This window comes from Myotis nattereri, assembly GCF_964212035.1.
Source record: "Myotis nattereri genome assembly, chromosome: 3".
NCBI classification, from domain to species: Eukaryota; Metazoa; Chordata; class Mammalia; order Chiroptera; family Vespertilionidae; genus Myotis; species Myotis nattereri.
This window is the reverse complement of record NC_138077.1, coordinates 179934699-179957148: the sequence shown is the minus strand read 5'-3', so window position 1 is coordinate 179957148 and position 22450 is coordinate 179934699. Positions and strand designations below refer to the sequence as shown.

General features: G+C 59.0%; 1 protein-coding gene across 1 annotated transcript; it reads left to right on the top strand.

Moving 5' to 3' along the window:
- The first annotated feature begins 750 nt into the window (after positions 1-750).
- Positions 751-21535, top strand: PODN (podocan). The gene is made up of 11 exons (XM_081087110.1): positions 751-837; positions 6710-7026; positions 8249-8342; positions 9557-9621; positions 11162-11271; positions 12323-12479; positions 12735-12850; positions 13425-14082; positions 16882-17030; positions 18014-18213; positions 20621-21535. The coding sequence occupies exons 2-10, from the start codon at positions 6715-6717 to the stop codon at positions 18204-18206; spliced, it is 1854 nt and encodes a 617-aa protein (XP_080943236.1). The 5' UTR covers positions 751-837; positions 6710-6714; the 3' UTR covers positions 18207-18213; positions 20621-21535.
- Positions 21536-22450: the final 915 nt, after the last annotated feature.

The following is a 22450-nucleotide window of genomic DNA, read 5'->3' as shown; positions in this document are numbered from 1 at the left end:
TTTTTGACTTGGAAACGTTTTCAGCTCCTGGGAGCAACATGGTGAGGACTCACTCCTCACCCCCATCGTCTCCCCGCGACGGGGATCCACAGGTACCCCACTCCCTGCCCAATTTACCGTCCTTCAAGGCTGACCAGGCTGTGCGCCCAGGGCCGAGGAGGGGGTAAGGAGTGTGGGGAGGGCCGGGAACTTTTCCGGGAAGCGACTCAGCAGGGTCTTGGCTGGAGGCCCTGTTAGCCACGGCCCAGGACCCCGGGGTGGGAGAGGGAACAGAAAGGTGCTGCGCCTGGAGCGGCTGCAAAACCCGTCATGAGGAAGAAACTGAGCGCAGAGGCTCTTGGTGGAGGGGCCCTCTCCCGTCCCTCACTCAGGTGCCGGGGCCGAAACGGGGTCCCGTTCCACGGCGGAGGGATGGGGACTGGAAAGCAGTGTGGGCCACACACCCCGCCTTTCCAGTCTCCCGGGCGGGGGGCGGACGCGGGTGGAGGGAGTGGTTCGGCGGTCCCGCCAGGCCGAGACGGGGAGAGGGGTCGGCCCGGCGGCTCTGCCTCCCCTGGAAGTGGGGCCCGGCCCTGTCCAAGGTGGGGAACGGGCAGGCCTCCCCTCCCTCGCGCCTATGGGGACCCTCCGCCCGTGTCCGGAGGAGGCCGGAGTCCGGCAGATGCACGCGGGGCGGGGGGGCGAGCGGGGGAGAGGCGGGGAGGAGAAACCCCACAACAAAACTTGCGTCGCCGAGCGCACGGCGGGACTTGAATGGAAGGAGCCCGCGGAGCGCGGCGGAGCGTCTGGAGAGCGCGTTCGGCCGGCGGGGCGCGGCGGGGCGCGGGGACGCAGCAGGTAGGGGGCGCGAGGCGGGGGGCGGTGGCAGGGGGAAGGGGTGGGGGGGTCGGGCCGAGCCGGGTAGCTGACGCGGACTCCCCGCCGGGTTGGGGCCGCCGCGTCTCGCCCCGCGGAGCGCGGCACGGCGGGCGGGGCGGGCGGCTCCCCCTGGGGTGCGACCCCTCCGCGGCCGGCTCTGGCTGGGCCTGTGCTCCGCTCCGGCCGGAGGCTGGTTCCAGCCGGGCCCCTCCCGCCGCGCACATCTGGAAAGAATCTGAGGGCGGCCGGGCGGGGGATGGAAGGACGCGGCGGGCGGCCGAGAGTGCGAGGGGCAGGTGGAGCCGGGGCGGGGCGCGGACCCCTGACCTCGAGCCGGGGCGCGGTCACCTCTTGTCTCTTCACGTCACTCATCCCAGCCCCCCGCTACGACCTCTTCACAGACCCAGAAACCGAGGCCTGGCGCGGGGCAGAGACCCTCCCGGGGCGCCGACAGGTGAGGCGCAGCCCGCGCCGCCACCCCCGGACCCGCTTGGGGCTCGGCTCCCGGCCGGCGCCGGGCACTCGCTGAGCGGGGCTCTCCGCCGCGGGCCAGGTGTCCGCCCGTCGTCTAGCGGCTGCTCCCCGGGGGGGACAGCGGGATGGAGGAGGGGCCCCGGCTGGAGGTCCCGGAACCGCCAGCCTGGCCCGGGGCGGGACGGGACTCGGCGTTAGGATACCTGGTGCGTCCCGGGGCAGACGTGGTGGTGGCAGCGGCTCCTGGTGGCCCCGGGGCTGCGGGTGGGAGGCAGCTGCGGCCCGAACTGCCGGAGAGGAGCCGGGGCGGGTGTGCGCGCGGCGCCGACGGTCCGGCTGTGGGAGACGCAGAGGGAGGGATGCGCGCCGGCGCTGCGTGGGCATCTCCAACCACGGGGGCCGCGCACCCTGCGCGTCAGCCCTCGGCCCTCGCGGCCAGGGAAAGTGAGGCTGGGCGGACTAGTCCCCTTTGAAGGCCCAGGGCCCCATGCACTCTAGCCTAGAAGTCAGATTCCCATGCCTTCGTGGGAGCTTGTGGGAGCGCACTGTGTCCCTTTACCTGGATTTGGTTAGGGTGATGGATGGTGGCACCTTTAGGCCTGGCAGAGCCTTGCGTAAGAGCTCTGACCATGACCGGCCTGGAATCTTGATGGCGCCCTATCACCAACCCCTTAGCACAGTGGCGGATGCACTGGGAGACCTGGACCTGCACCCTGTGGACCCTCCTTAAGCATACCGCCCTCCGCCCCACCCCCACACGTGCCTTTGCGCTGCCCCTCCGCCTGTCTGGAGTGCCTTTCCCCCCCTTTCCACCTGGGGAACTCGTACTCAGCTGTCAAGACCAGCTCAAGGCTCTTGGCAGGAGTCAGAAGACACCAATTCTAGTCCCGGTCTTGCCTGTAAACTGAGGGAATCAGACCAGATAATGCTGCAGATCTTCACCAACTCTGCCTTTCACAAGTTCATTTCTTTATCCAGCAAACATTTCCTGAGACCCACTCCATGTGGGCCAGGGGTGCTGTGGGAGCCCAGTGGAACTCCCTAACCCAGCCACGCGAGCAGGAGCAGCTTCCCAGATCAGGGGCGTTCGAGTAGGACTCTGCTGGGGTTCGGCAGCAATGGGCACCCCTTGCACTTCAGTTTCTTAGTCTTGGGATTTCTGTGGGAGTCGATGAGCTGTAGCTAGCTCTTCGAGGCCCAGCACAGAGCAGTGGATCAGCGAGTCTTTACTGAATTTGAGTGGAGGAGGAGGTGGTGCTGGGGGTTGAGGCTCTGTCTCCTGATTTGGGGACCTACCCTCCCCTTCCGTCTTCTTCCTGCCGTAATCCCATACTTAGCCCTTCAGAGCATTGAGAATTGGGGTGGTGGGGCAGCGAGTCCCAGGTACACTAGCAATAACCCCGGGTGTGGATGCCACAGCTGCTGAGTGCCAGCACTAGCCGGGCATGTCATTTCAATTCATCTTCAGGAGGGGTTCCCATTGCCATTGCCCACACAGAGCTCAGAGCGTTCCCAAAGGTGTGAGCTGTTCCCAGAGGTGTGAGGGGAACTCTTCACTCAGACAAGGGGTCTGTTCTCTCTTCTTCCACGCACAGCTCCAACACGGCGGGTCACCTCGGAGGGGCCTCGGGACTGAGGTTGCTTAACATTCTTAGAACAGCACCAAAAACTGAGACTCTGATGGGTCCATGATGCGGCCAAGGCCACACAGCAAACCAGGTGGTGGAGCTGGAGTTGCCCAGGATTCCCAGGTCCTAGGGTGACTGGTTAAGCGGGAGGAGGAGGAGTGGCACTTGGGTCACCACTCTTCAAGTACTGTCTGTTCTTTTCCCTCAGACCCAGCTCCCTCTCCGCCCCTGCAGCCCAGCACCTCCCTGTGTGCCCAGATCAGGCTTAGCAGCTGTTGCCTGCACCACTGCACAGCCTCTGAAAGCTCCACACGGGCCCATCCACAAGCCTGCCTACACCACACTCCTCTCCAACCGCTCCTCTCCCCAAAGATACGGGCCACTCTCCCTAATCTGGCTCTCAAGTCCCTTCTTCGCCTGGACCGTGGCCACTGTCCACTTGCATCACTCCCAGTCTCCACCCTCTCCCAGACAAGGAGCTTTTTAGAGGTCATAACCTGGGCTCTCTTGTCCCCGGGCCTGTGCACCCCTTGCTTGTATCACCTTTTGCCTTTTACCTAATACTCGCATCCTTCATGTCTCGATGAGGCATCACTTCTTCTGGGAAGTCTTCTTGGCCCCAGGCAGGGTTAGGCCTCCTCTGGGGTCCCATGGACTTTAGCTTCCCTTCATCACACAATCTACACATAATGTCTAAAAGAAACATAGAGTGAGCCACAAACGCAAGCTACATATGCAATGTACAATGTTCTAGAAGCTGCAGTAAAAAGGTAAAATGAAACAGGTAAAATTAACTTTAATAACTCAGTAGGTCCAAAATATTATCATGTCATCAATAAAAAAATAAATGAGTGCCCTGGCCGGATGGCTGAGTTGGTTGGAGCATCATCCCATATACCAAAAGGTCACAGGTTTGATTGCTAGTCAGAGCACAAACCTAGGTTTTGGATTTGATTTCCAATCAGGGCATGTACGGGAGGCAACAGATCAATGTCTCTCTCTCTCTTTCTCTCCCCCTTTTTCTCTCTTTAAAAATAAATTTAAAAATATCCTCAAGTGGGGGGGGGGGGAACAAAAAAGGAAGAAAAAAGATAAATGAGCTATTTTATGACCATTAATATTAATAATAAGATATTTTACATATTTTGTACTATGTCTTTGAAACCCATGTACACTACATTTTACACATATAGCACCTCTCAGTGTAAACCAGTCACATTTTAAGAGCTCAGTAGCCACATGTGGCAGCCACATTGGATGAGTGCAAGGGTGAGCTTCTTAAGGGCAGAGCCGACCCTGAGTGGTGTGTCTTGGTCCTCAGAGCCCAGCTGTATTTTGCATTAACCATAGCATCGTGGTTAAAACCTGGGCTGGGAGCTCAGCTTTGCCATTTAACAGCTGTGTTACATTGGCCACTCCCACTGGGCCTCCGCTCCCTCATCTATAAAGTGGTGATGATAACATTTTCAATATGGCCCATAATGTTAACATGAATTACATATTTTTACAGATACAGTTTACAGACCTATACAGACACAAAACCGAAGGAGGGAGATAGCTGGTCCGTGAGTGCACAGGATGCGTGGAGAGCCTCCTTTCCCCTGGCCTTTTGCCCTGATTGAATTTGGGGCCTGAGCCTGTGCCCCCCTCCCCCTCCCAGAGTCCTGTTCTGAGCAGAGTCAGACAGATTAATGCTGGTGGACCCAGGGATTGAAGGCTGTTGAGCTTGCTGGGGGCTATACTGTGCCAAGGGAATGACGCTCTGTAGACTGGCTGAGGATCTATTGTCCATTTGGTCAGGGGACGGGGGGCAGCAAGTACGTGGTGGGGTGGGCATAGGGCCAGGCTGCAGCCTAGGACTCTGTGTGTGCTGGGCTCCCTGGTTCTCTTCCAGGCCAGGGCTGGGGCCCAAGTCTGCTTAGGCCTTGGGGACCTATAGGGTCAAGCAAGCCTGATTGCCACCCCTCTTCTCTCTCCTCACACCTTTCAAATCTTCTGGGAGGAGGTGGGCCTGGAACCGGACCACAAAGCACAATAGGGAAGGGTAAGAAGCAGGGGGTTCTGGAGTGGCAAGGGTGTGGCTGAAACGTGAACAAGGCCCACAGATCAGACATTAATGGTGGGAAGAGCTAACATTTATTGAGCACTTACTGAGTGCAGTGTGTTCATCCCACTGAATCTCACACTCTTCCCCTTAGGACATCCCCGTTACCAGCTCAGGGACAGGTAAGTAAGCTGGGGTTTAGAGGGTGACAGCACTCGCCCAAAGCCCCACAGCTGGTAAGAGCCAGGGCTGAGCTTGCAGCCAGCTGTCTGGCTCCAGAGCCCGCCTTCTTAACCAGACATCCGTGTCCTCGTCAAGCTTCCAGTTTACCTCCCAGGCCCACCATCTCGTCAGACCCTACTAAGGGCTCAGACTGAGGAGCAGTGGCCCAGGCCCAGATACTTGCCGCAGACCTGCGTTTGTATTCGCTGCAGACTGAGAGCAGCACATCACCTGAGAGATGCCAGGTGCTTTGCGGCTGTTACTTATGGACTCCTCGCAGAAGCTGTGAGTTCACATGGATTAACTGTAAGACGAGGAAGCTGAGGCTCAGCAAGGCCAGAGCTGTTAAGTGGAGGATGGTGACTTGAACTAGGGTGGGTGGGACTCCACCATCAGGGTACAGGAGCTACCACCCCTCATAACTGATCACCCGCCCAGAGAGGTTTTCTGAGTGAGAGGACTCCTGGGGCCAGCCCCACCCCTGGGCTGTTGGGACAATGGAACCAGCATCTTCCTCAATGGCCTGAAGCTATCCTCTAGGTCCCCTCCCTGCTGCCCAGGAGACCATGTTGGGAGTGGACTCCTGCAGGTGGTAGTGGTCCTGTGAGCACAGCAGGCCCTGCTGAGGGCAGCTGAGGGTCCAACACCAGGAATGGGACTTGGGAGGTTCTAGAGGCAGCAGCAGCTCCAGTCACTGATGCTTACTCTGCGCCCAGCTGCCTGGGTTCCCACCCAGACTCACCCTGTTGTGGGAGAAAGACACCATTATATATTCATAACCCTACCCAATTCATGCCAAGGGGGGCGGGGGAGGACACAGTAATGGAGAGCCTTGGGGCATTTCAGAGTCTTCCCAGGGGACACAGTGCTGGAATTGGTTCTTGGAGAGCTTGGTGATTGCACAAGAGAGGGGAGGGCATTCCAGGAAAAAGGAACAAGGCCTGGAGGGAGGAACTACTAAATAGACTTGTATACTTAGGGCAGGTGGGTGGAGAGTTGGAAGACTGACAAGGCCAAGATCTGAGGATCCTAGAATGGCCAGCTGAAGAGCTGAGAGGCACCTGCTGGTCGGGCCCACCGTGGCCTGTGGCAGCTGCAGGGGACAGGCCTCCCAGCACTGCCTGTTGGAGAGCTCAGCAAAGCCCAGGCCAAGCCCTGCACAGCACAGTGCTTCCTGGGCCTTCTGTAGAGGAGGGTACAGATTCTTTTGGGCTAGGCCTGGTGAGGGCTGTGGGAGGTTTTGCAGACCTTCACTTCACCCCCATCCCTCCCGAGGGCAGCCCTGAAGGGGGGTTTGGGGGATGAGGGTGGGAACAGCAGTCACCAGATCAGATGCGTGCTGAGGACAGGATCCAGAGTGGGCTCTGCCTCGTGCCGCAAGGGCCCCATGAGGACGTTTGTGGCCCTAGCCCTGTGCCTACTGTACCTAACAGGTGAAGTCAACCCTGGTTCCCAGGTGGGTCTGACTCAACCCCTCCTGCAGGCACCATGGCCCGGAGCAGGGCGCTGCTGCTCCTGCTGCTGTTGCCTCCACAGCTGCAGCTAGGACTGGTGCTCGCGGTGAGGGCCCCTGTGTTTGGCCGAAACGGCGCCCACAACCTGAGCCCTGAAGAGAACGAATTTGTGGAGGAGGAGCCAGTGCTGGTCCTGAGGCCTGAGGAGCCGGGGCCTGGCCCAGCCACCATCAACTGCCCCCGAGATTGTGCCTGCTCCCAGGAGGGTGTCGTGGACTGTGGCGGTATCGACCTGCGCGAGTTCCCAGGGGACCTGCCTGAGCATATCAACCACCTGTCCCTGCAGGTGAGATGGGCACTGCGCCAATGGTCGCCAGGGGCTGCCCCACACTCACGGCTCCTATCCCAGAACCCCCACACTCACGCTCCCTGCTTGTCCAGAACCCCCAGTGCTCCTGGCTCCCCACCCCCAGACCTGGGGTGCTAGAGCAGGTCAGACACGAGGATCTAGCTCCACGTTGAGGTGTCCCCACTCTGATCATGGTCTGGGTCACCGAGCACATGACATAACCTGCTTTGTTTCTCTGGGAGGAGTCTTGGCTGAGGCCCGTACATGGAGTCAGGCCTTGTCTGAAAATGGACACAGACCTGCCCAGCAGCTGACCCTCAGACACCCTTGTAGGCTAGGAAAACAAGAGCAAAGTGGACCCTGATAGAGGGCTCTGGCGGCTCAGAGGACAGAGTGTTCTCTCCAGCTGAGGTCTAGGAAGTGGGACAGGGAGTTCCCGATGGGGACTGGGAGTGCTGGGGCACCCCATCACCCTGTGCTGCCCGGTACCCCTGGGGGAGGAAGGGGCTGTACATCCATTTCCAGAGGAGATCAGGTCCAGTGAGGGAAAGTGACCCGCTCACCACACAGCCCTGTGGGCCTGGGCTGGCAGAGGTGGGAGGGAAAGGGACAAGCTGATGACAACACTTATTTTTGGCTCATTCACGCACTCCTCCATTCATACAATGTCTCCTGGAAACCTGCTCTCCACCTCTGGTCCTGTGTGGGTGCTGGGCACATAGGGAGGACTCGGATGTACCCTGCCTGAGGCCCTCCAGGTGTGGGGGAGGCAGTAAACGAAACAAGTAGAGAGGATGCTAGAAGGAGATAGAAGGACTAGTGTGAGCCCAGAGCAGCTCCTACTCTAACTCCCAATCCAACCCGGGAAGGCTTCTGGAGGAGATGGTACCACACCCAGGTTTTAAAGTGCTGCTAGGGGAGTGGGGAACGCAGCCTAGAAAGGGAACCAAAAGTGGGCCTGTGGGAGAATGGGCTGTCACCCAGTGGGACAAGTCTGAACTCCTGTGGACACCCATGTGTGGTCTCCTAGAATGTGGGACCCCCATGTTTGTTGTGGTCCCTGCTGTGCCTCTTGCAACCAGAGCCAGAGACAGCACCCAGAGCCTGTCTACCATGGGGGAGAATCCCAAGAGAAGTGCCCAACAGAGAGACGGGCTGAGGATGGGTTGGGCCCGCCCCCCATGCTGCCTCCTCACCACTCCCACCCCTGACCCCCCAGAACAACCAGCTGGAGAAGATCTACCCAGAGGAGCTCTCCCGGCTGCATCGCCTGGAGACTCTGAACCTTCAGAACAACCGCCTGACGTCCCGAGGTGAGGGGTCACCCGGAGCCGGGGCGGGGCACCAGGCAGGGGAGATCCCCACCCTGCGGACCCCGGGTGTGGGAAAGAGCAGGTCTGGGCTGGGTGGCAGTGGGTCCCGGATGTTGCCTAAAAGCCACCCCTGAGGGTCTGGGACCTGGGAGTGGACTCGGGAGAGGATTCAAAGACCTTTGTGGTGGACTCTTCGGGTCACAGAAGGACTTTAGAATCAAAGAGTTGTACAGTCCTCAAGTTTTAAGAAGTGATTCTTTTGCTGATGATGAAAATAATTTTTATTATAATAGAAATTTTGGAAATAAAGAAAATAAAATAGGAAACAAAAAACCCAGTCAGTTCTGCCACTTGGAGTTCATCCCTGTTGACATTTTGCTATACTTCTCTCCATTTTTAAAAAGCTGCTCTATTGAAGTGTAATTGTACACCATAAGATTTACCCAATTAAAAGGTACACATTGATGAGTCTTAGTCATTTATCCAGTTGCCCAGCCATCATCACAATCCAGTCTAGTCTCTTTTCTTTGCATTTTCTCGTTCCTGGCTGAGTTTAGAGTGTAGGCAGTGCGACGACGGTAAGTGCTTTGTTTCACTCAGCAGTGAGCTCAGCAGCATTCCTCCTATTGCTAAAGCTCTCCGTGGCCATCTTTACATGGCAGCTCTTCCATGGGGGGATGCTGCACAGTTTACGTAACTGTTCCCTCTCGTTAGATAATTGGGTGAGTCCCAGCATCTGAGGGTCCGGGAGCCCTGGGACTGGAGAAGGGCCAGCCTGGCTGGGATCCCAGTGATGGGGAGTCCTGACACTCCATGGGGCAGGGGCAGGCAGGTGGTGGGGAGGCTCCCAGGCTGAAACTGTACCCTGCTTTTGACCCTGTGGGGCTGCCCCCAGGGAGCACTCCTTCCTGACTTGGAAAATGTTAGTCTGGGTCCTCCATCCCATGGCCTGACCTTCCAGGGGGCACCCATTCCCACCCGGTGGCTCATCCCTCAGTAGACACTTCCCAGCTGCTTCTTTGAGCTGGGGCCCCTGTGGGCAAGGGGCTGGGAAGGCCTGTTGGGACTGGCTGGGAGGAGAGCAGAGCCACACCGGACTCGGGGCGCGCCCTTCCCAGTCCTGGCAAGTGGGGTGGGCTTGGGGGCTGGTGCTGGTGTGCTCCCCTGTAGCGTCTCCTTCATCCAGGGCTCTGACCGATGCCTGTCCTTTGAAGGGCTCCCTGAGGAGGCGTTTGAGCATCTGACCGACCTCAATTACCTGTACCTGGCCAATAACAAGGTGAGGGGCCTCAGCAGGGAGGAGGTGTGCTGCCCACGCCCCCTGGTGTCAGAGGCTGAGTTCAGGGAACTTTCACCAGGACTTCTTCAGGTCCCTGTTGCTGCTCAGACATGACCCATACCCCACACCTTAACCAGGGGCGTCAGAGTGGTCAGTTAATAAAGACAGAAGCCAAGGGGGTGGGGTGAGAGCGGGGCTGGTACACTAACAGGGCTTTGTGGAGGAGATAGCATTTACAGGGCCATGAAGGGTCAGGCAGGGGTCCTGAAGTAGAGGGACAGCATGAGAAAAGGCACAAAGACACTCAGCCTCAATATATCTAGAGTGCCCAGAGCTCTGTCGTGGCCCTTCTCTCTGAACTCTCCATAATCGCCTGGTCCAGTGCAGTCTCCAGCCCCTCCCCCTCCTCCTGTTTGGGCCTCAAAGATCCTTCTGCCCCCTGGACGTCTCCCCAGAGGTCTAATGGAAGTAGGACTGCTTCCTGTCCACAGATGGCTCTCCATCTCTGTGAAAGGGCGTCTCCAACCACCCACAGTGCCGCTAGTCTGAGCTCAAAGCCCGAGGGCTTCATTCACCTTGTCCAGCAGCACTGCAGCCCCCGTCCCCTGCTCTCCCCGCCCCCGCCCCCCCCACTATCTCCCAACTGGCCAACCCTGCCTCCCCCTTCGCTGCCCCTTCTCCTCAGAGCAGCCACAGTGGCCTTTAAAAATCGTGCCCTGCTTCTCCCCTACATCCCCCCTCCCTGCTTCAACCCTCCAGTGGCTTTGCCTTCCACCCAGAATGAAAGCCTGCTTCCCCCTGCTTCTCTTAACATAGCCCTACTCGCTCCCTCCTGCCCCTCACCAGCCCCCAGGCCCTGCAACCCCACCCTCCACTCGGGGTTTGCATGCTGCTCTGCTGCCTTGGGAGCCCTCCTCTCAGATGGCACGTATAGTGTGCCATGCCTTAAGGGTCTGTCACCTGTTCCCTGAGCACCCAACCCAGTCCTTCTGTCTTCAGCCTGTTAGAATTCCCTGCATAGCAGTGATCATTATCAGATACTTTTATCCCCTGTTTACTGTCTTCTCCATGAGGATGAGGATGTAAGCTTGGGGTGGGGCAGGGTGGGGGGCAGAGGTACTTCTCTGTCTTGTTGCCCCGGATGTGCCCAGCGAGCTCCTGGAACCGTGCCTGGAATGTTGTAGACTCAGGTTCTGCTGCTGAATGAATGAAGGGTGGGCATCGTGGGCTGTGTCTGGGAAAGTGTGGGTGCTCACTGTGGCTGGGCAGCCAGTGTCGGGGGCCAGTGAGGGGAGAGAACAGGACAGGCAGGGCAGGGGACAGGCTGGTGAGCTTTGAATACCAAGCTCGGGGCTGTGGGGTGCTGTAGAGGGCCTGTGTTAGTGTTATCAGAGGAAGGAGACGGGTTTCCACTTTAGAAAGGTAGCTGTGGTTGCTGGGAGGAGACACGGGAAGAGGCCTGAATGGCAGCAGGCAGTGGGACCCAGAGCTCCCCTCCTCCCCTCCATCGGTCTTTCTGCCCCAACTCTTCCCTTTCCAGCTGACCTTGGCACCCCGATTCCTGCCAAACACCCTGATCAGTGTGGACTTCGCTGCCAACTATCTCACCAAGATCTACGGGCTCACCTTTGGCCAGAAGCCAAACTTGAGGTCAGCGGTCAGAGGGGTCCCTGGGCTCAGGCTGGGGAGAGAGAGGAGCTGAGCAGAGGCTGCTACCCTGACTGAGGCAGAGCGGACCCTGATGGGCCCTGGAGGAGGGCCATGCGGGGCAGTGTGGGCCTGAGGTCCATGCCCAGGGCTGTGGTGAGAGACGCCGGGGGCTGCGGGGGCACGGCCTCCACAGCTGAGACCTAAAGGATGAGGAGGCAAGATGGAGGAGGGTGATGTCTGTGGAGCAGTGGGAGCTGGGTAAGGGTGCCTCCCTCCTTCCTCAGCCCCTGGGGGCAGAGCCTTGGGAGGAGTGAGCAGGGCAGGGTGGTGCTGGTGGACTGACACTCCTGGTATCGCTTCTGTACCTGAATCTGTCACCTCACTCGATTCTGTCCATTCCCCTGAGGAGCCAGGGTCACTGTGTGTGGCCCCATCCCACAGAAGAGAAGGCTGAGGCCCAAGAGAGGCACACAGCAAGAATTGAGCTATATCTTCTGTGTATTCTTTTGGTCCTGGTCTTCTGGCCCTCTAGTATGTAACCTCCATGAAAGCAGGATCTTGTTGGTGGTGTCCACTGCTATATCTTCAGAGTCTAGAACATTCCTGGCATGTGGGGACACTCACTGTATACTTAATGAATGAGGCATTACCCCCTCTGAGCTAAGCCCTGTGCTGAGCATCAGGGACAAGAGGTGTTAGGGACACGCCCCACCTTCAGGAGGTCCCACGGAACTCAGAGCCAGCTGTGTGGGTGTGACAGGCGGGGAATGACTGAGAAGCTTGAAGGGAATCGAGAAGATGGACTGGGAGTCAAGAAATCCTATTTCTGCCACTAACTTGTGGGGCAGCCTGAGCTGTACCGAGGGGCGGGGGCGGGGGGTGGTGGGAGAGACTACATTAGGTTGAGTCTGAGGTTCCTCAGATGGAAGGAAGGTGCTCTAGGCCCCAGGCCCCACCTGAGCAAGGTTTGCAGGCCCACCAGGTGAGTGGGCACTGTGGCCAGGGGTGGAGTGGGGGCCTGCGTGGGTGAGGACCTGCACCTCACCCCCAGGTCTGTGTACCTGCACAACAACAAGCTGGCAGATGCCGGGCTACCAGACAACATGTTCAATGGTTCCAGCAACGTGGAGATCCTTATTCTGTCCAGCAACTTCCTGCGCCATGTGCCCAAGCACCTGCCGCCGGCCCTCTATAAGCTGCACCTCAAGGTAGGAGGCAGAGGGCAGATGGGGCCCCTCAGAGCAGGGGCCAGAGCCGGGGAGGAGCCCACGTGGCAAGGCTGTGGGGCCTTTAGTACATGCCAGAGGGCATGGCACCCACTATAGAGGAGCAGGCAGAAGCCTGGGCACCTGCTGTCAGAGTGCCCCGGGCCTGGGCCCAGGCCCCATGGCCCCCTCGGAGCCCTCAGAGCACTTTTGCCCCTTGGCCGCCTCATGCTCCCCTCCCCACGGCCCCTCCCCTAGAGCAACAAGCTGGAGAAGATCCCGCCAGGTGCCTTCAGTGAGCTGAGCAACCTGCGGGAGCTGTACCTGCAGAACAACTACCTGACTGATGAGGGCCTGGACAACGAGACCTTCTGGTAAGCCCCTGCCAGAGCCGCCAGGGCCTCAGCAGGACCAGGCACCGGGAGGCCCTCCCGGCGCCCCCCCAGCCAGGCCCCCCCCCCCCACGCCTCTCCCGCCCACCTGCCCTGGCCTGCCTACCTGGAGAAGGAACTTTGAGGCTTGTGCCTCTGCTGACATTTCTGTCCCCAAGAACAAGTGATGTGCATGGGCAAGGCTGCCAAAGTTCCAGTGAGGCAGGGAAGTGCTGGCAGAGGCCGGCTTCTTGGTACAAAATAGAAACTCAGACATTCTTGTTGAAGGCAAATATATTTTACTTTTTATTTTAGAGTCCAAAGTAGCCCCCCCTCCCATAAAGATCTTAAACAACTGGTCTTCAAATAAGCCTCCATGTATCAGAAACCATGCTACAGCCTTCTACCCCAAGTCATTGCTAATCCAGTGGGCCTGGAGAGGACCGGGATCCCCCAGTAAGAACGGGGGTGAATTAGAGGCAGTTTCCCCGGCCACCTCCCCTGGGGAAATGGTGGAAGCCAGAGTGGGCTCCTGCTGTGTGGGCTCCTGCCAATGGCCCCATTCCCTCTCCCCCAGGAAGCTCTCCAGCCTGGAGTACCTGGATCTGTCCAGCAACAACCTGTCGCGGGTCCCGGCCGGGCTGCCGCGCAGCCTGGTGCTGCTGCACCTGGAGAAGAACGCCATCCGCAGCGTGGACGCGGACGTGCTGACCCCCATCCGCAGCCTCGAGTACCTGCTGCTGCACAGCAACCAGCTGCGCGCGCACGGCATCCACCCGCGGGCCTTCCAGGGCCTCAAGCGGCTGCACACCGTGCACCTGTACAACAACGCGCTGGAGCGCGTGCCCAGCGGCCTGCCCCGCCGCGTGCGCACCCTCATGATCCTGCACAACCAGATCACCGGCATCGGCCGCGACGACTTTGCCACCACCTACTTCCTGGAGGAGCTGAACCTCAGCTACAACCGCATCACCAGCCCGCAGGTGCACCGCGACGCCTTCCGCAAGCTGCGCCTGCTGCGCTCACTGGACATGTCTGGCAACCGGCTGCACACGCTGCCGCCGGGGCTGCCCCGCAACGTGCATGTGCTGAAGGTCAAGCGCAATGAGCTGGCTGCCCTGGCACGCGGGGCGCTGGCCGGCATGGCCCAGCTGCGTGAGCTCTACCTCACCGGCAACCGGCTGCGCAGCCGGGCTTTGGGCCCCAGTGCCTGGGCCGACCTTGCCCATCTGCAGGTAAAAGGGGAGGGCGGGGGACTGGGCCATGAGGGAGGTATCTGCTGGGGAGGCCAGGCCTTAGGAAGGGGGGTGGGTGGGGGCGGGGCCATGCAAAGTGTATGGCTGCCATGCCCGGTAAGGAGTGAAGGGCCAAATACAACGGGTGAGGCAGGCAGAGCTCACTACCTGCAGGTACGGTCTTGAGGAGGGCTGTGGGAGTAAGGGGAGGTCATGGCTACAGGCAGAGGCCCATGGCTCAGGAGAGTCAAGCTCACCCGCCCACAGGCCAGGAACATGTGCCTAGAGAAGGCTGCACTTGGGGGAGGGCAGCAAGGCGGTGAGGTGGGCTCCAGAGGCTGGGGGAGCCTACTTGAGGTGTTCTGAGCAGAGGGTATGGCTGTTGTGGCCATGGTCGGAGTCAGGCAGGATGTCTGGCCTTAGGAATTGAGCTTATAATGAAACCCCCCAACTTAATGAGGGGCCAAAAGGGAACCGCATTAGAGAAACATGGGAGGCAGGGCCAAGGTGCTGCCAGGACCCCCGGGGGCTTCAGGGTGGTGCCATGGTGTCCTCTGTGCCCCGATGTCCCAGGGCTCGCTCCTCCCTCGCTCTCAGGGATATGCTCTCATGTCACCTCCTTGGGAGGCCTTTCACGCCTACCTCCTTCCTCTGCTTTGTTTTTCTTCATCACCCTCATCCCTCCCAGGCATTAGGTCATCTGTTTGCTTTCTTGTTGCCTGTTCTTTTCTCTAGAATAAAGGCTGGCATTTTAGTCTGTTGTGCTCACTGCTGAACCCAGGGCCCTGACCCGCTAGGCTCCCAGTCCATGCTTGTGGGGGCAGCTGTCAGGACAGGGATGTCTGAGTTGGGGGCAGGGAGGTGAGGCAGAGCCCTGAGGGTGGAGCAGGGTGGGAGTCAGGGAGGCAGCTGGCCCTGTAGGAGCAGCCTTAGCCGGGGTCTCCCCTCACCCAGACTGCCTGCTGAGTGTCAGGCACCAGAGTCCAGCCCCCTGGGCCAATCAGTCCCTCTCAGGTACATTCCAAACCTCACTGTCCTCTCCCTCACACCGGCTCCTCCTGCATTTTCTAACTCACTAAAGGGGGTGACACCATACCTGGTGCCCACGTGATACCTGGAAGCTGCCCTTGACATCCCCTTTTCACTCTGTCTGCCCCACAATGCCCCTTGTTACTATCCCCTGCCAGTCCTTCCATCACCTCTCACTCTGTCCACTTCTCTCCATCCCTGCGGCTCATACTCCTAGCCAACCCACCTCCATTTCTTACCCGGACCCGACTGTCCTAGGAACTCTCTACTCCTGTACTCCTTATGCAATCAGAGGGTATCTTGAAAAACATATGCTCAGCTCACGCTCCTGCGCTTAGAACCCAGATCAGAATCCTTGCCACAGCCTTCAAGGCCTGCTCTGCCCTGTCCCCAGCTGAGCTTCTTATTTCCCCAGGAGTACTGGGCTTTGCTCATCCTGGCCCCTCTGCTGGCAGCACCGTGTCCACTCTGGTGATGCCTATTCACTCCTTCCACGAGTCTGTATTGAGACGCCACCATGAGCAGATGCAGTTCTAGAACTGAGGGCCCAGCAGAGAATAAGACAGATGGAGGGTCACCACTCTCCTGGAGCCTGTACTATACCCGGGACTCAGGTGTCACCTCCTCTAGAAGCCAACAGTGATGGGCGGGTTAAATACCTCCCTGGGCCTGGATGAGTTCAGTCAGGGATGGGGTGTCTGTTGGGGCGACTCTTCCTCTCACTGTTGGATCTTTCTACAAGCAGCAGCTGTTCCTGCTACTTCAGAGCCCCTCCCTGCACTGGCTGCTGTCAGGGGCCCTGGCCCTAGGCTGAGTCAGGCGGCTCCTCCAGGCTCCCTGGTCTTGGCTCCATTCCACTGGCTGTCATTGTCAGGTTCTGTGTCCGTCTCCCCTGCCGCCTGGCTTCCCGAGGGTGGAGGCAGTGTCTCAATGGGTTCCATGTCCCCAGCACCCGTGGGCACAGGGGATGTGTGGAATGATTGAAGAGCTGCTGGAGCTGTGTGCAGGGAACGCGGTGGGGAGCAGGGAGCCCTGTGTATAGAGGGGGAGATGGGTCCCTCTATGGTGTGTGAAGCTCCTGCTCCCCTTGGATGTTGAATCTGGATTCTTGGCCCTCAGCTTCCTGACCTGAGCCCCTGCCTGTTGGGGTGAGGAAGGGAGCTTGAGATGATGGAGTCCCACCCGGGCCTGCACGAGTGTGTGTTGGATGTAGGTGTGCTGGCAGCTGAGGGGCAGTGAGCGGGGCCATGCGCATCTAGGTCTCCTGCTCTCTAGGAAAACCACCCCATTTTCCTGGTTTCCTGCTTCCTAGAATGTAGGCACATGGTGACTCTGAGACTGACCCCTGCCCATATGGCCCCGGAGGTCCAGAAGTGAGAAGCCCTGCCCCTGTGGCCCTTAACTCCGCCCTCCTCTGGAACAGTAGGGCAGGATCCGTGGCCCCTGCCCTCTGGGCTCTTCAGTCTGATGGGGGTGGCATGTGTGTTAGTGAGGAAGGACATCCTGGCTGTGAACCCATGTGGGAGGGCAGAAGGAGCCGGCAGAACAAGGGTTTGGAGTCAGGCGCACCAGGTTCTGGCCTAGTATAGGCTGTGTGGCCTTGGGCATATCTCTTACCCTTTGGGCCTCTTTTTCCCCGTCTGGAAAATGTGGATAGTTTTAGATCCCACCTCCCAAGGTTATGGTGAGATTTAGATGTGTTGGGGGGCAGTGTTAGTGGGGGTCTTTGCAAGTCGTTAAGTGCTTTTACTTCCCTGACCGCCCCTGTAGCTGCTGGACATCGCTGGGAATCAGCTCACAGAGATCCCCGGGGGACTCCCTGAGTCCCTCGAGTACCTGTACCTGCAGAACAACAAGATTAGCACCGTGCCTGCCAATGCCTTCGACTCCACACCCAACCTCAAGGGGATCTTTCTCAGGTAGGAGGTCCCCTGTGGCCCTGCACGTGCCCCCTGGGGCCTGCCCTGGCTCTAGCGGGATAGTCAAGGCCCTTGGGAACAGCGCGCAGGTAGAGGTCAGTGTTCAAATCCAAGTGGTGCACTTGGGCATTATTGATGTGACTGTAGCAAGAAGGGATCCCAGAGAGCATCTTCCCATTTTACAGCTGGAAAAACTGAGGCGCAGAGAGCATCGATATGCTGTGTCCACAATTGGCTGGGCTGTGCCTGGGCTTCAGACCCAGGACAGCAGATGTTCAGGTCCTCACTGGGCTCTGGGAGTTTAGAATAATTCAGGGAGCCCAGCTCCCCAAGGAGGTGGGGAGCTTCCATACAGCAGAGCCAGGGAGGTTCTTTCCAACATCCCCACCTTCCACCCCATTAAATCAGAAAGGAGAAGACATATTGGAGAAAGGCAGAATGTGCACTCCCAGGGGCTTTCCCGGGCTGGGCAACATTGGGGTGGAATGTGACCTGTGCTTGGCTCCTGCAGGGGACTGGGGCACAGAGAGTGGAGGGGGCTTGGGATCAGAGCCCAGCCTCTGCCTTCCCATACCCGTGTGTCCCCTGGCCAGAGTGGCTCTGGCCTTACCTGTGTGCCACCTCACACCAGGCACCAGGGTGACCCGGCCCAGTAGCCTCAGGACTCAGAGTTAATTCCAGAGGACAGGTGAGAGGAGGTTCCCAAATTGTAGTGAGAGCTTACGCAGTGGCAAGCCTTCCCTCACTGTGTGGGTGAGTGGCCCGGGGTCAGCCCCTGTCCCGCCCCCTCCCCCCAAGTTATAGCCACACTGGACAGCCTGGACTCCCCTTGATACGGTGCCTCCCAGCCCCCTGCCTTTTGTGTCTGCTGTGCCGTCTTCCTGGAGGGCCCATTCCCTCCCCTTTCCCTTGGGGGTGGGGGTAAGCGTGGGGACTCTGAGGGTTGGGCTCCTGGCTCTGACCCCACGTGGGTGGCTGTGCAGGTTTAACAAGCTGGCCGTGGGCTCTGTGGTGGAAAGCGCCTTCCGGAGGCTGAAGCACCTGCAGGTCTTGGACATAGAAGGCAACTTTGAGTTTGGTGACGTTTCCAAGGACCGGGATCGATTGAAAGAGGAGGAGGAAGAGGAGGAGGAGGACAAGGAGGATGAGGATGAGGAGGAAGAGGAAAGGCGATAGTGACCAGGTGAATGGGATCTGACATAGGTGGGTGGTCTGTGTGGGGTACACTCACCTCTCCTCGCCAGTTTCTTCTCCCTGACCCACCTAGGGTCTTCCTGTCCATTTTTCACCCTCTTCCCCGGGTCACCGATCATTGTGTAAACCTGTAAGAGCATTTGGTGTGCGCCAGGCTGTGGGTGGGAGGCCAGGTATAATGGCAAGCCCATGGAGGCGGCCTGTGCGGGGATTCTCTGCAGGGAGAGGAGTGCCCTGATGGGTCCCACACAGGGCCTGATGTGGTGGAAGCAGGGAGTGGTGTGAGGGCCCAGGCAGCGGCCACTGCTGTAATCTCAGCAGAGAGTATGGGGCAGGAGGTGAGGACACAGACAAGCAGATGGGCCTGAAAGGGACTGGGGAGGCCGACTTCACATGGGGTGAGGGAGAGACAAGGCCCAGGTTCGAGCTCGGCAGTGAGGGTGGATGAGAAGGGGAATGTTGCGTTGAGGGGCCTGAAAGTCGCTGGGAGAGGTGCCCAGGGATGGGTTGGATGTATGGGACTGGGGTTCAGAAGTGAGGTCTGAGCTGGAGGTGGCATCCAGACATCATCAGCCCGGAACAGTCACTGTGGCTGCAGGAGGTCAGGGAGCTCGGGAGGGAGAGAGAAGGCAGGGCCCGGGGGAGGGGAGCCTGCAGAGGGGACTGAGATAGAGCAGCTGGGGAAGGAAGTAGGAAAGCCACAGACAGCCCAGATCAGAGGGTGTTTACACATGCAGTAACATAAGCACCCGCACATATATGCAGTGCACAACACACATACCCATGCATACAAGTGTAAACATGCATGCACACCCACAAAGCTCATATTCATGGAACACACACTGCACACACACACATTTACAGATGGGGAACATGTGCACACATGCATCCCCATGCACATGGTCCTTCCTTTACATGCACACACATATATACACACATGTTATGTATACATACATGTTATGCATGCACAGTGGGGAGAATCAGCTGTGTCAGTGCTGCTGAGAGGCTGCTGGAGCCGAACACTGCCAAGGGCCCACTGCGTGTATCCATGACCTTGTGGGGACCAGCCTTGGGACAGGGGTGGAGAAAGTGGTGGAAAGGAGTGGATCCAGGGAGCGTAGACAACTCTATGAAGACGTTTGCTGTGAGGAGATGAGAGAGGATGGGAGTGGGAAGGAGTGAGAAGTCCAGGCAGGGCTCAGTTCATGTGGGGCCTTTTTTAAGGAATGGAGCTGGTTTGAATGGTGATGGGGAAGGGCTGCTGTGGAGGGAGGCGTTGAAGATATGAGAGGAGAGCAGGGTGTCGTGGTGACCCCTGTGGAAACAGTAGGAGGGACTGGCTTTGTAGGAGGGTCAATGGCAGGATGGACAGAGGACTGAGCAGCTGCAGTCACAGGTTAGGGGCTTGGTGGCTGGACATAAAGTCACGTCAACCAGGTGCCTTCAGCCGTGTGTTTTCTCTGCTGCAGCGGGTGCTCAGGAGACGGGGGTGGGTGTGAGTGAAGATGGATAATTGGATCCATCCATGGCTGGGTTTTGGACCAGGTGCGTGGGACAGGAGGGCAAGGAACAAGGAAATTGAGCGCATTGGCAAGACACTGTCTGCAGTGGTGGATCCTGGGGTTAGGCTGGGAGGGAAGGAGGTGCAGACAGGAGGGGCTGGCAGGCAGGACTGCTGGAGGGGGATGTTGGACAGGGCAGGGGGGATGTTGGCGAGTAGCCAGTGGAGAGGTTTGGTTAGAGCGATATCGGGGTGAGCCAAGCTGGGTGTCAGGGCCAGGGTGTGGTTCTGGGAAGCCATGGAGCCACTTTTAGGAAGTTGAATTGAAGTAGGGCCTGGGGCAGAAAGGAACCGGAGGGGTGTGAGGACCCCAGGGCGGATGACAGGTGGGGAGAAGAGTGTGCGTAGGGGCGGTGGTGTGAGCGTGGAGGGCAGGCCTAGGGCAGTGCTCAGGAGTCATCTTCTACTCCAGGGGCCCAGGGCTATGAAGGTGGAGCCCCTTCTCTCCAGGCATTATCCTCAGGCAGAGCGAGGGGTCGGCAACAGGGGTGACTGTTGCCATGGACCTCACGAGGGGCCTGGGGAGTCCGGGGATGGGTGAGAACTGCCCCTTCTTGGCCATGGGCAGGTCAGTGGAGCAGAGCCCTGGGTGAGGCCCCAGGAGTCCAGTGGGACCCAAAGGCCCTCTAGTTCACAGGAGGCCCGGCCACATCAGCATGAGCACCTCCCAGTGGCTCTGAACTCCCAGGAGCAGCTTCCCCTCCTGCCCACAGTCACCTGGTCCCCCCAGGACACTGTCAAAGGGGTTCCCCAGGTCTGATTAAGGGGCTCCCTCAGGCAGGTTGTGGCTGGCGGGTCTGCTCTGGCTTCCCTGACTCTCCCACATGTTCTGCAGGACGATGGACATCGGCCCCCTTTCTGCAGCACGTGCCTGTGCCCTGTGAGCCTCCACTCTGCCACCCTCGACATATCCAGCATTGCACCCCCATGCCCCCCAACACAAGCTGAACACACAGTCTCCCGTCCCCACACCTTCCTGCAGTTTGTGCCACAGCCAGACACTTGCAGATACCACGACCCACCTACACACAGCCCGCTGCACATTGCCCTCCAAACTCTACCCTCCCCACTCCCCCATCACTCCCTCTGAATCACACAGATCAGGGAAGGGCCTGACCCCACCCTGGTGTGCACGGGCTCACACTTCCTACTCCACACACACGCATGCACACATACACAGTCACATGCAGACGGCCCTCCTTGGCCTATGCCACAACAGCTCTTGCCCCAGCCAGAAGTGGCCAGAACATCTTGTCGCCTGCCTGTCCGTCAGTCTGTCCATCCTCTGGAGAAGACACAGAGTTATGTCCGAGCTCTCTGCGGCCAGGTGCCTACTACCCTCTGGAACTCACAAAAGCTGGCTTTTGTTCCTTCTCCCTCCCTCTGGGGATGGGAACCTTCAGGACTGCTGCCCCGGCCCCACCCGCCCTGCCCCCAGCTAATGGGGGAGTCACTCCCTGCCATTCCCTGGCCAGCCACAGGCACGTCTTGGATGGGCAAGGCCAGAGGACAGTTCTCCTGGGCCTGCCACGGGCCATGGGCAGGAGTGAGTGGAGGTCCTGGCGCTGGGCTGAGTGAGGAAGGGCCGGCCCCACCCAGGAGACACCACTTTTACTCTTCGGGCCCGCAGGGAGTGCTGGGTACCTTTTTTTTTTTTTTTTAAGAAAAAAGTGATGAAAACCTCAAAGCTGATTTTTTTTTTCTACAGAAAAACTAATATAAAAGCATTAGCCCTGTCTGGCAGCCCGTGGCTGTGTCTGTGTGTGCTTCCTGCCAGGTGCTGAGCTGGCACCCGGCCAGGGTGGGCAGGACACAAGCATCTCAGCACCCGTCCAGACCAGCAGGAGTCAGTGCAAAGCTCAGCCCTTGGGGCCAACAGAGTAGTCCCGTCAGCAGAGGTCTGGGGACAAAGGGTGTAGTCACAGGAAAGCCAGCCTGAAGGCATGCGCGCCCCATCAGCAGGGTGGGGGTCAGCAGGTCCAGTGGGTCTGTGAGCTCACTGTGCACTCCCAGAGGCTGAGCATCCGAGCAAAGGACCGACTGTGGCTGTGGGCTGCTCAGGGCTCACCTGGAGGGTCGCCTGGGCGCTGAGTGGGCATTCCCGACGGGGTCTGTCCCATAGAGGACAGCTGAGGTGGGAAGGGGACCCGAGACAGGCCTGGGAGCTGGAGCAGAGCCTTGGGAAGAGGTGCAGACGTGCCCAGGTGCCTACCACCCCACAGGGCCAGAGCGGGATGGGGTGTGGTGGGGACAGCACCTGCTCAGAGCAGAGAAGAGTCTGACAGGCAGAGCTACCCTGGATGGATGCCCAGGAGTCAGTGACCCCGCTGCTAGGGTGTGTAAGCACACTGCTGGGGCAGACTCCACTGCTCAGAGGGCCTTAGGCCTGACGGTGGGCATGACCAGAGCGGGACATCCGACCTCTCCTAGCTGCTTATCCCTAATGAAGACAGGATGTTCCCATAGTAGGCAGGGGATCCTCAGACGATGGCCCTGGGAGGAGGGTGGGAAGTAGTTCAGGAACTGGGGACTGGGAGGCAGGTGCCTTCTTGATTCTCTGAGTGGCCTTGGGAGGCCTGTTCCTCCCCTGGCTTCAATGTCTTTATGGCTCCACAGTGCAAGCCCCTCCCCCCACCCCTCCCCCACCCCCGGAGCTGTATCTTCT

What these genes read in the sequence shown, in the direction of transcription:
- PODN (XM_081087110.1), top strand. Translation starts at nt 6,715, where the DNA reads ATGGCCCGGAGCAGGGCGCTGCTGCTCCTGCTGCTGTTGCCTCCACAG. An exon ending in TCAACCACCTGTCCCTGCAG is followed by an intron (nt 7,027 to 8,248) that starts GTGAGATGGGCA and finishes CTGACCCCCCAG; the next exon opens with AACAACCAGCTGGAGAAGAT. An exon ending in GGCCAGAAGCCAAACTTGAG is followed by an intron (nt 11,272 to 12,322) that starts GTCAGCGGTCAG and finishes CCTCACCCCCAG; the next exon opens with GTCTGTGTACCTGCACAACA.